Here is a 12,346-nt window from a genome sequence, read left to right as displayed (position 1 = left end):
CCAAGCGTAGTCACTCAGCTAAGATCAGACAAGGGAGCCAAGAACACTCAATGCAAAAAAGGCAATGTCTTCAATAAATAGTATTGGGATAATTGAACAAATTTAAGTGAAAGGATGAAACTGGACCCATATCTTACACACTTATAAAAATTAACTCAAATTGAATCAAAGACTTAAATGTAATACTTGAAAACATGAAACTCCTTGAAGAAAATTCTAAAAAAATATAAGAACAAAGCACACTGATATGAGTTTTGTCAATACTATTTTGAAATGATACAGAAAGCACAGGAAACAAATTCAAAAATTAACAAGCAAGACAACATCAAACTAAAACACAAAAGCAATCAGCAAACTGAGAAGACAGTGTACATAATGGGAAAAAATATTTGCAATCCATGTATCTGATAAGTGACTAATATCCAAAATATAAAAACAACTCATATAATTCAGAAAAAAAAATAGCGATTTCTCCAAAGAAGATGCCCAAAAGATCAACAGGTACATAAATAGAAGCTCATTATTGCAAGTTATTAGGAAAATGCAAATGAAAAGCAAAATGAGTTATCACCTCACACTATTAGAATATGAACTGTCAAAAAGACAAGAGAAAACAAATGACTTGAATATGAACAAAATGACACTCTTGCGCACTGTGGGGAGCAGGGATGGTAAATTGGTACAACCACTAGAGAAAACATTATGAAAGGACTTCAAAAAATAAAAAATAGAGCTACCATATGATCCAACAATTCTACTTCCAGAAGTATATCCAAAGGGAAACAAAAACACTAATGAAAAGATATCTACAACCCCAATTTCATAGCAGCAGTGTTTACAATAGCCAAGACAGGGAAACCTAAATGTCCATGGAAGGATAAAAGGATAATGAAGTTCTGGTAAACACATACGATGGAATATTATTCAACCTTAAAGTGCAAAGAAATGCAAACATTTGCTACCACATGGATAGAAGAACTTTAAGGCATTATGCTAAGTGAAATAAAGCAGAGAAAGACAAATACTGTATGATCTCACTTATATCCAAAATCTGAAAGGAAAAAAATTACTGGTAGAAAAAGTATTCATAGTTCTCATAGAGAGAGTTCCAGAAAAACCTCTACTACTGCTTTACTGACTACGCCAAAACCTTTGACTGTGTGGATCACAACAAACTGGAAAATTTGTAAAGAGCTGGGAACACCAGACCACTTTACCTGCTTCCTGAGAAATCTGTATGCAGGTCACGAAGCAATAGTTAGAACCGGACATGGATCAACAGACTGGTTCCAAATTGGGAAAAGAGTACCTCAGGGCTGTATATTATCACCCACTTATTTAACTTGTATGCAGAGTACATCATGCAAAATGCCAGACTGAATGAAGCACAAGCTGGAATCAAGATTACCGGGAGAAATATCAATAACCCTAGATACACAAATGTTACCACTCTTATGGCAGAAAGTGAAGAGGATCTAAAGAGCCTCTTGAGGAAAGGGAAAGAGGAGAGTGAAAAAGCTGGCTTAGAACTCAACATTCAGAAGACTAAGATCATGACATCTGGTCCCATCACTCCATGGGAAATAGATGGGGAAACAATGGAAACAGTGACAGACTTTATATTTTGGGCTCCAAAATCACTGCAGATGGTGACTGAAGCCATGAATAAAAGACACTTGCTCCTTGGAAGAAAAGATATGACCAACTTAGCACATCAAAAAGCAGAGACATTACTTCGCCAACAAAGGTCCAACTAGTTAAAGCTATGGTTTTTCCAGTAATCACGTATGGATGTGAGAGTTGGACTCTAAAGAAAGCTGAGTGCTGAAGAACTGATGCTTTTGAACTGTGGTGTTGGAGAAGACTCTTGAGAGTCCCTTGGACTGAAAGGAGATCAAACCAGTCAATCCCAAAGGAAATCTGAATATTCGTTGGAAGAACTGATGCTGAAGTTGAAACTCCAATACTTTGGCCACCTGCTGTAAAGAACTGACTCATTGGAAAAGACCCTGATGCTGGGAAAGATTGAAGGCAGGAGGAGAAGGGGATGACAGAAGATAAGGTTGTGGGATAGACAAACTCAATGGACATGAGTTTGAGCAAGCTCCAGGAGTTGGTGATAGACATGGAAGCCTGGCATGCTGCAGCTCTTAGGGTTGGAAAGAGTTGGACATGACAGCAACTGAACTGACCAACTGTAGAAAAGGAGCTTATACTTGTGGTTACCAGAGGAGGCAGTTGGGAGGATAGAGAACAGAAGGGAACTGGACAGAAAGTACAAACTTCCAGTTACAAGAGAAGTATGAGGGATGTAATGCACAACAAGATAACTATAGCTAACAATGCTATATAATATATTAAAAAATTGTGAAGACAGTAAATCCTAACAGTTCTCATCACAAGAAAAATGTTTTCCCTTTTTGTCTTTCTTTTCTTTTTATTGTATTTAGGTGGGAAGATGGATAGCTGAAACTATTGTGATAATCATTTTACAGTACGTGTAAATCAAACTATAATGCTGTATGCTCAAGTTTAGGCAAGCATGTATGCCAATTGTTTCTCAATAAAACTGGAAAACAATGAAAGTGTTTGGGTTAAATTTAATACAATGTTTTAGAAAAACTGACAATGCTTACGTAATTTAAGCCACAGGAAATAATTGCCTATGAGCAAAAAATGATCTGTGCAAATGATTTATTTGAAGTGTTTTGCAATAGCCTTTAACAGTTTTAATCACTAAATCTATATTGGCAGACGCTCATCTATTTGCTCATTAATTCAGGTTCTAGTTGGTCAGTGTATTACCTGCTCAGATATTCATCACTCTCTAGTTGGCCCAAGGACTACCTCCCATCTGCTATATAACTTGCTTTTGTTTGAGACTTAGGCTTAAGTACAACAGGCAGTGAGAGGATGTGGTCTTCTTTGGTGATCCCCACTTTCCTCTTCCTGAGCTTTTCTTCTGTGGGATTGGCCCCAGATCCAGGGTCAACCACCCATGAAAATGACAACTACCCACCTTTTTGGGACCAAACTGATGGAGACATAGCAGAATTTCCAGTGCAGAATAACAAGATAATTGTTGATCCCTGGAAATATATGGATCGACTAAGAATATATAAGATCCTTATAACAGAATCAAACAAATATTTTGCTTCATTTGGAAAAAATGATACAGGCAATGTATTTTGGACATTGACTTTACTTTATGGAAGGCTATTTAAATCAGGTATGTATATTTGAATTATTCCCTAGGAAAATTGCTTTTCTCTTTCTTTGATACTAGGAGTAGCATTGCAGCTAATCTATTTAAGTGTTACTGTCTGAATGCTCATGCATTCAGTCAATATAACCAATACAGTCAATATAATCATTTATCTTTAAGTACTCAGGCTTTCATAATATTTAATCAAATACTTCTTTTAATTAGTAAAGTTATTTGTCACACCTTTGCTTTACATTTCATAGACTTCCTGGTTTAAACATTAATTCCTGCAGCTTTTAAAATAAATTCCTGTAAACTGAAAATGCTTATTGTTTGAAGAAGAAATATTCCCTTCTAGATGAAAAAAAAAATCTTGTTTTTTACAAAGACTGTGAGGCTTCTCAGATAAATGTGACACTGTAAATAACTCTGTCTCATGGGGTGAGCTTTTGATAGGAAATAAGACAGAATTTCTTTTAGCTATGAAATCCAGAGTGAGGTTTCACATAAACTAAGGTAAAGAACATATTTTCCCTTAAAAGCCTGGGCTTTGCCTCATAAATATTAGTGGAAAGAGTAATAAGATATGGCCCTCACTGCACAGTCTCTTTCCTGTTAGTTGTTAGGTTCAGGCAGGAAAAAAGGGCTGAAAACAGGGAGGAACTGGTCCAGAACGCAGCACTCTCTACCTGCACTTAAACAAGTAGGATGGGGAGTCACATGTGATGCTCAAAACTCAGCATCCTCTCTGAGAAAGGGAGGAAGCTTCTCTCTTTTCTGCCTCAGTTGGGGTGAATTTTTCCATCTGTATTGTGCTCTCACTACTTCTTCAATCAATTGTCTTATTACTGAGATTCTGGAACTTAATCAGCTTCCCATTCTCATGAAATGCTTTTTTAAATTGTCTTCTTTGGATGTTACTAGATGGAGTCTGGAATGAACCAAGGACTAGAAAGTGGTGCCTTCATTAGAAAAAAAGAAAAAAACACCTTTGCACATTTGAATTATTGCAATGAAGTCTTTATTGATTTAGGAAGAAAAGAAGGACCCATAGAGACTGCCTTGTGAAACACTCAACAGGTCCAGCTTAGTCAAGAAGGAGTTGGTAAAGAAAATAAATATGGTATAAAGAAAATAATAAAGAAAAATTTAAAAAAAAACAGAAAAAAATGCAAGAAAGTGTCTGTACAGGCTGGAATTTCTGAGAAGCTTTAAGCTCTCAAAGTGAATGAAATGCTGTTCATATGAATAGACCATATCATCAGCAGGAATGACCCTCTTCTTACTCTTTGGAAGGGAGCATATGAGTCTTTTTCTTTCTTATGACTTTCTATTCAAGGTTTAACTCTTTTCACCTGCCCTGTTTACTCTGTAGATAGATTTTCAGAGCCTCCCAATAGTTCACGGTGTGCTTATGAGTCTGGAGTCTCTAGCTGCATATCTATCAACAGTGGCTGGGGAGGTAAGTGTTGCATTTCACCATGCTTCTTTACTGATCTGTGGTTGTGGGCCTTGCTACCTCTGCTTTTCTATGGGAAGGCTAAGTTTGGTTAAATCTCGATATTTCCTTTGTAAACATATACAATCTTCTGTGCACTCTCCCAGGAGATGATCAATTAAAAAAAAAACATGAATGGTAACTCTGCTATGGTGATATCTAAATTAATGACACATTGTCATTTTGTGTCAGAGATGTGGGCATGTGCTCAGTCATGTCCAACTCTGTGAGACCTCATGGACTGTAGCCCACCAGGCTTCTCTGTCCAAGCAAGGATACTGGAACGGATTTCCATTTCCTACTCCGGGGGATCTTCCTGACCCAGGGATTGAACCCCCATCTCTTGCCATCTCTTGCATTTTCCGGTGGGGTATCACTGCACCACCTGGGAAGCCATCATTCATTTTAGATAGATACTGGACTGTGAAGAAAGCTGAGCTCCGAAGAATTGATGCTTTTGAACTGTGGTGTTGGAGAAGACACTTGAGAGTCCCTTGGACTGCAAGGAGATCCAACCAGTCCATTCTGAAGGAGATCAGCCCTGGGATTTCTTTGGAAGGAATGATGCTAAAGCTGAAACTCCAGTACTTTGGCCACCTCATGCGAAGAGTTGACTCATTGGGAAAGACTTTGATGCTGGGAGGGATTGGGGGCAGGAGGAGAAGGGGACAACAGAGGATGAGATGGCTGGATGGCATCACGGACTCGATGAATGTGAGTCTGAGTGAACTCCGGGAGATGGTGATGGACAGGGAGGCCTGGCGTGCTGTGATTCATGGTGTTGCAAAGAGTCAGACATGACTGAGTGACCGAACTGAACTGAACTGAAAGAAGAAAACGATACTTTCAAGTATCTAGTATTTCAAATTTTCTATTGCATATTCCATCTACTCCTAGTTTCTTCTACAACTAGCTATTATTTCACACTTACACATTCCAGAACCTCACTTTAGCCATGTAGAGAGATTTAATTCAACTCTTGCCCTGATCTTAAATTAATATTCTCATAATACAGATAATCAAGAAGACGCTGAAAGAGGTTGAGCAATTTAATTTTTATCACAAAGTTAGTAATAGGAAGTCTAAACATTCATCTTTCTCTCTCAATCCATTTCCTTAAACACTTAAGTTTTCCTCCCTAAACCCGTAATTTGAAAAAACAGCAAGAATTTAATAATGATTTAGTATTTCTATTGCAAGACATTTCATGCCTTAAAGACCAATTTCACTGTAGGGGACACCTAGCATATCTGCTCCTTCTGATCGGTTTATGCAGGAATATATCTTCATTAGGTACAAAATTTTGGAAAAGTCAACTTATAAATGTACATTTCAAAATAAAGATTGTACTTGGCAATGAACAAAATTCTTCTAGTCCAAAGTAAAGTTTATACTGAGAATCGTCCCCTCAAAGGTGAAAATTAAGGCTAAAAGTAGAAATAAGTGAAATGATGTCAACTAGTACACCAGGTTTCATCTAATGAGAAAATGTCTTGTCATCAAAAGGCTTGAAAATATTCCTTGAAATACCTATCTATCAACTGTGTCTTCTCCCTTATGTTTTGTATCACCAGTATCTGGCTTCTGCTTGACATCTAGATTAACAATCAAAATAGTTCTCTTATTGTCAAGCAGGAATGTAGAAGGATGTGCTTCATTAGCAGAAGGTGTGGAGTCATGCCTGTGACCAAATCCTGGCTGAGGAGTAAGCCTAAGAATAACCGTGGCCTAGGAGCTGCCAGAATCCTGGTAGACAAAATGAACCAAGGAATCAAGAAGTAGATAAATAGTCCAAAAACAGAATGCACTAGAGTGAGGACTTGGTAGAAATGAATTAGCCTCAAGAACCGGAAGAAAGTCAAACTGAAAATGAGAAAATGTATTCAAGGTTGTTTGGGAAGAGATTTGGTTGGGATTTAGAACCATCCTTAAGAGAGCTGAGATAGAACAAGATGGTTATATCGAAATTTCTTCCTCAGTCTAGGCAAAGAATCTCCACATATATCATCTACATATATACCCAAACTGAAGTAAATATTTTTCTGAGCCAAATCTGATTATTTACTTCCTATGTAAGGGGTAAATAAATACAGGACATAAATAATTTGGAACTGGATTGAACTGAGTAGATTCATATACAACTTCCTGTATCCAAAATGTGCCCCTAATAGAAACTTTCTTGACTGTGATTAACCCTAAGTTGTCATAATCACATGCATTTCCTAGAGCCAATAAATTCAACATGATAGTTTGGAGAATAAAGAAGAGAAGTTATATAGATTAAGCATTAGTCATGGTTAACTCCTAGTTTGTATAGATAGTTAATGGCTCCAGATGTCTCCATCTTATTTTTTTACAGGCATTAGCTACTATGTGGTTATTATGTATTTCCTTGCTGCAATTGAATCTGAGTTTTTGGGGAATTTGCCATATGAGGTAGAGTTACTATCTCGAGAGGAGTACAGATCTAACTTCTGTTATTCAGTTGAGGAATGTCGTGCAGCCTATCCACAAGCTATGGATATACACAACAGTTTTTATAAGGTAAAAGAATGTAATGATATTTTTATGAATGGAATGAATGAAAAAACTGAATGAAGTTCTTCTGTTGGGATTTATGATTTAAAAATAGACTAAACTTCACATTTATATGCATTTGAAATTATGTTAGAGCTTTGTCCCTTCCCCCTCTAATCGTTCTGCTTAGTATTTTGAAGTGATCCTAAATAGTTAATAGCAAATTGGCATAATTGTATTTATAAAAACATTTTTCAATAGAATACATGTAATAATCACCAAATTATGTTTGCCTCAGCAAACAGAACAGCATAAATCTCTCTACAAAGCAAACAAAGTTAAATGACATCTTTAAGTGTTAATATCTATTCTGAAAATAATTTCATTTGTGAACAATCAGCTGGATGAGTGTTGACATGTTCTTTTTCAGGAATTCATGATACTGGTAATTAAATGTATTTTAATTTAATTTAAAATCTTTTAATGACATAAATCTTATTCATTCTACAGTATCTACAATCCAGAAAGATAGTTTCCACTACCAGTGGTATTCCTCAGTATGACACAGATGAGGACACAGCGATCTTCAAGATGTGGGCGGCCCATCAAGCTGCTCTTGATGTGGCAAAACCAAAGTTCAGGGATGTGTAAGAGAATTGCTTTATCTGATGTAACTAAACTCTGTTTTTTTCTGGCAAAGTTTTGCTTGCCTCAAATGTTCATTGCTCATATTTTCCATAATATCAGGAAATGGTTTTTCCATTTTTATTTGCAGTTCACCTATGAGTCACATATCAGTTGTATGTCTTGAATGTAGCTTTTCTTAGTTAATACTTGTCAGTACACTCTTTCAATGATGTCTCCTTCATTTGAAAAGTTTTCAGTGTAGACCAATTTCTTAATTGTTTTCCTTTAATATTTAATTCTTTTTCTGGTTTTAAAGAAAAAACTTACCCAGTGATTTTCAATGGCTTGGTATTTTTTTGTATGTTTCTCTGTGTGTGTAGAGTCCTATTTATTAATACAGTTCATCACTAACTGTGATGTTTCTTCTCTCACCTCTACACTGTTACCAAAGACTCTTCTCATCATGTCAACATTAGAGCAATACCTCTCAAAATCAATCATTGCCTTGAGTCTTCCCTTCTTATTAGGAACTTGAGCTGCCATCACCAAATACTATAAATTAGTTGGTTTACATCACAGAAATTTATTTTCTCAAAATTCTGGAGGCTTTAAGTTCAGAACTAGGGTGCCAGCATGGTCAACTTCAGCTGAGGGCCTTCTATCTGGCTTGCAGATGACTGCCTTCTTGCATCATGGCATCTGTGTCTTCACATGGAGGAGAGAGAGAGAGAGAAAATCTGCACTCTAGTCTCTCTTCCTCTTTAGTATGAACTTCAACGTGTAAATTTTCAGACTATCATACCTTTTTTCTTGAACTCATGATTTTGAACTCATGATTTCTCAGTATTGTTGTCCACTCTGACATCATAGAACATGTTTTTAATGTTTTATTCAGTATTTATGGTTGTTTTCTGCAAGAGAGAATTGAGCATGCCATTTAAGTCTTTAAATTAGATGAGCGCAAGAGAAACTATCTGTTGTTTGTTTGTCCTCTGGCCTTGGCCCCTGTTATGTCCTATTCAAGAAGGTGATTTGATTACTGTGGCAAATTTCTAGTCCACTTCTTATTTTCTAGGAATTAGGAGCAATTATATAAGCATATACACACAGTAAACATGAGTCAATTATGTATGTTGTTGAAGAATTTTCAGAAATTGCCATTCGATAACCTATTTATTATACTGGTTCATAGTATCCGGCCCCTGAACTATGTTTGTGAAAAACAAGTGACAGTAGACATTAGTGCCACAGAAATTAGATATAGGAGAAACACGATGAGAAAGTGCCACGAATAAATTAGTGGAAGTAAGAGTTGGTTAAGATGCTACAATTTTTAAAAATTGTGATTCAAAGTTTTGCCATCTCTGTTGCTATGTAATAGATTCTTCCCTGGTGGCTCAGAGGGTAAAACGTCCGCCTGTAATGCAGGAGACACGGGTTCGCCCGCTGGATGGGAAAGATCCCCTGGAGAAGGAAATGGCAACCCACTCCAGTACCCTTGCCTGGAAAATCCCATGAAGGAAAGAGCCTGGTAGGCTACAGTCCTTGGGGTAGCAAAGATTCGAACATTAATGAGTGACTATTTTCACTTAGATTCTTCAGCTAATGTAGGCACAATGTAGAAGATAGTGTGAGGATTATTTACAATATGCTGAAACTGTAGGTTCGGTTCAGTCAACTATTTAATAAAGAGCATAAAATTCCTAAGGAACATGGGAGAAAAGACACATTTAGAGTTTAATTTGTGTTTAAAGGAAGTATTTTGTAACTCATGCCGCTAACTTTGTGTCCTTCCTTTAGCTCATTCTATTCTTCTGAAACTGAACGAGACTTCACCATGGACTTTCTACTGGCCGCAGAATTTATTGAGGCAGTGTTATATCGCCCATACTTTGAAAGTTCAGCAGAATTCCTAGCGGGATTCCCACACAGGCTACTCACGGATCAGGATCGCAATGTTCTCACGAGTAACTTCAGCAGACGGGAAAAAGCATTGATAACTGTAGTAAAACTCATCACAAAAATAAATAAAAGCACAGGTATGATTATGAGTTATACTATCCATGAAGCCTAAATGAACCAAAGTCATTTGAGAACTAAATATATTTAATGATCCGTTAAACAGGAATGATTGAGTACCTGCTATATTATAGATATATTGAGTAATATTACGACAGTTATGGAAAACTACCCTTCCAGGACCACACATATCATGTAGCTTCTGCAATAGTGACAGTTTTAAAATCGACACTTTTATATGTCTCTTCTTCAAATTCTTATTGCTACCCTCAAAATATTCTGGGTTCTCACTTAGGATTCAAAATTGCTAGTCTGTGAAAATCTGGCTCATTATTGTTGTGTCCTTCTCCCCAGTGTAAAGTATGCTCATCCACCAAGACGGAGAATGTAATAAGAAACAGAGATGGTTGGGGTGGAAGTAGGAAGACTGGGTGCAATTATATTAAATTTTTGAGCATCAATTAATAATGGATATTAAGCTTTCTGTCTTCACACATAATTTTATTTGTTGTCCTTAGGTACAGTATGAATTTGATAGCATTGTTTAAATTTTTGAAGAAAAAGTTCATTTAACATTAAATAACATGTCCAAAATGATATACTTTGTAAGTAGTTGAAGCAAACTTAAACTACAGCTTGTTTAAATTCAGTTTTTGAGGTTTTCATTTTTCTTACTATCTAATATAACCTGTGTTGAAAATATGAAAGTTTTTATGAACTAGTGAATCTTACACATTTAAATCTCAATCATTTAGAATTAGAACTGTGGAGTCTCTTCAGTTCCAGCCCATTTTTTCATGGATTAATCCTAAGAATCAGGGAAGCTAAATTGCAAATATCACTTAGTTTTAGTGACAGCTGGACAGCAACCAGGTCTCCATTCTCACAGGAAAAGGTTCACTTTAGAAACAAAACATTACAAACAAGAGTAAGAAAGGAGTTATGATGGGTCTCAACAGTTTGTGCTTAATTTATTCCATAAGATATTGTGGTTATTACATTGTGTGAGAATTTTTTGAATACATCTCATTCTCAAACAAGGGAAACAGCTCATCATTTATTATATATGCTGCCAAATGAGCACGAGGAGAAATAGCCCTTCTTTGATGCTGTTAGATTGTCCAATACAATGCATTTCCCTGTATCCTTTGACAGGCCTAATGATCAGACAGTGTTACTAATATGTTACAAATCCTGTAATTAGAATTTTTATCTTGTTTTGTATACTTTTAGATTTCAAAGTTATATTCAAAATTTTATTAACTGGAAACATAAATGTTTCTATTTTCACAGGAGGTTTATTATTAACAATTTGGAAGAAGCTCATGACTTCAAAATTTGCTCGGGCTATCGGACGTTTCTTCATTAAAAGGCTCCTTTTAATACCAATTGAGTAGCCTAAGCTTATGCTATTATGTGTAGATTAGTTTAATTCCATGAATAAAAGCAATCAAATGTTATAATGACTGTGAAAAGTTTGTTGTTCTTATTATCCCTGCTGATCTTTGTATTTTCAAATTACCAGCCAATAATCCCCCTGCCACCCTCCCCTCAAAATTGAGCTACATACCTGGATGAAGCTAATTAGTTTCATAGAATGCCTGAGTTACACATGAATATGTCAATATCTGTGCCAAAGACAGGTTACACTATTGATATTTAAGATTTTAATACTCTTCAATGCTCATTCATAGATTGCCAGGTAAGCAGGGAAAATTCTCCTCTAAAAGATTATTCTCATAAGACACAACTTTGGGCATTGAAGAGACATTTTAAGTAAGTAATTTATATTCTAGGACTGAACTCCAAGTACATTGCCATATGAGCACATTTTTCAATTCATGCAATGAACGAGGCTGTGTTTTAATGTCTGAGCACATGGAGAAATCATTTCACCATCAAGTAGAAAATTTCTAAGCTACTCTAGTGTAAGACCCAGTTCTCCCTCAGTCAGTCTCTCCAATCAGGGAGCTTCCATAAGCCTCTTATCCTTCTCCATCAGAGGGCAGACAGACTGAAAACCACAATCACAGAAAAATAACCAATTTGATCACATGGACCACAACCTTGTCTTAATGAAACTATGAGCCATGCCATGTAAGGCCACCCAAGATGGACAGGTCATGGTGGATACTTCTGAGAAAACGTGGTCCACTGGAGAAGGAAAAGGCAAACCACTTCAGTATTCTTGCCTTGAGAATCCCATGAATAGTATGAAAAGGCAAAAACATAGAACACTGAAAGAGAAACTCCCCAGGTCAGTACATGCCAATATGCTATTGGAAATCAGTGGGGAAATAACTCCAGAAAGAATAAAGAGACAGATTCAAAGCAAAAACAACACTCAGCTGTGAATGTGACTGTTGATGGAAGTAAGTTCCAATGCAGTAAAGAGCAATTTCACATAGGAATCTGGAATGTTAGGTCCATGAATCAAGGCAAATTGGAAGCAGTCAAACAGGAGATGGCAAGAGTGAACA

At 36.4% G+C, this 12,346-nt stretch overlaps 1 protein-coding gene across 1 annotated transcript; it reads left to right on the top strand.

Moving 5' to 3' along the window:
• Positions 2,877 to 11,309, top strand: LOC102185363 (protein LEG1 homolog). The gene is made up of 6 exons (XM_005684723.1): positions 2,877 to 3,229; positions 4,581 to 4,667; positions 7,063 to 7,247; positions 7,731 to 7,867; positions 9,648 to 9,886; positions 11,160 to 11,309. Exons 1-6 carry the CDS (start codon positions 2,914 to 2,916, stop codon positions 11,261 to 11,263), a joined length of 1,068 nt encoding a protein of 355 aa, XP_005684780.1. The 5' UTR covers positions 2,877 to 2,913; the 3' UTR covers positions 11,264 to 11,309.

Source organism: Capra hircus, chromosome 9, assembly GCF_001704415.2.
Source record: "Capra hircus breed San Clemente chromosome 9, ASM170441v1, whole genome shotgun sequence".
NCBI classification, from domain to species: Eukaryota; Metazoa; Chordata; class Mammalia; order Artiodactyla; family Bovidae; genus Capra; species Capra hircus.
The sequence above is the reverse complement of the archived record's forward strand: the minus strand, read 5'-3'. Positions and strand labels throughout refer to the sequence as shown.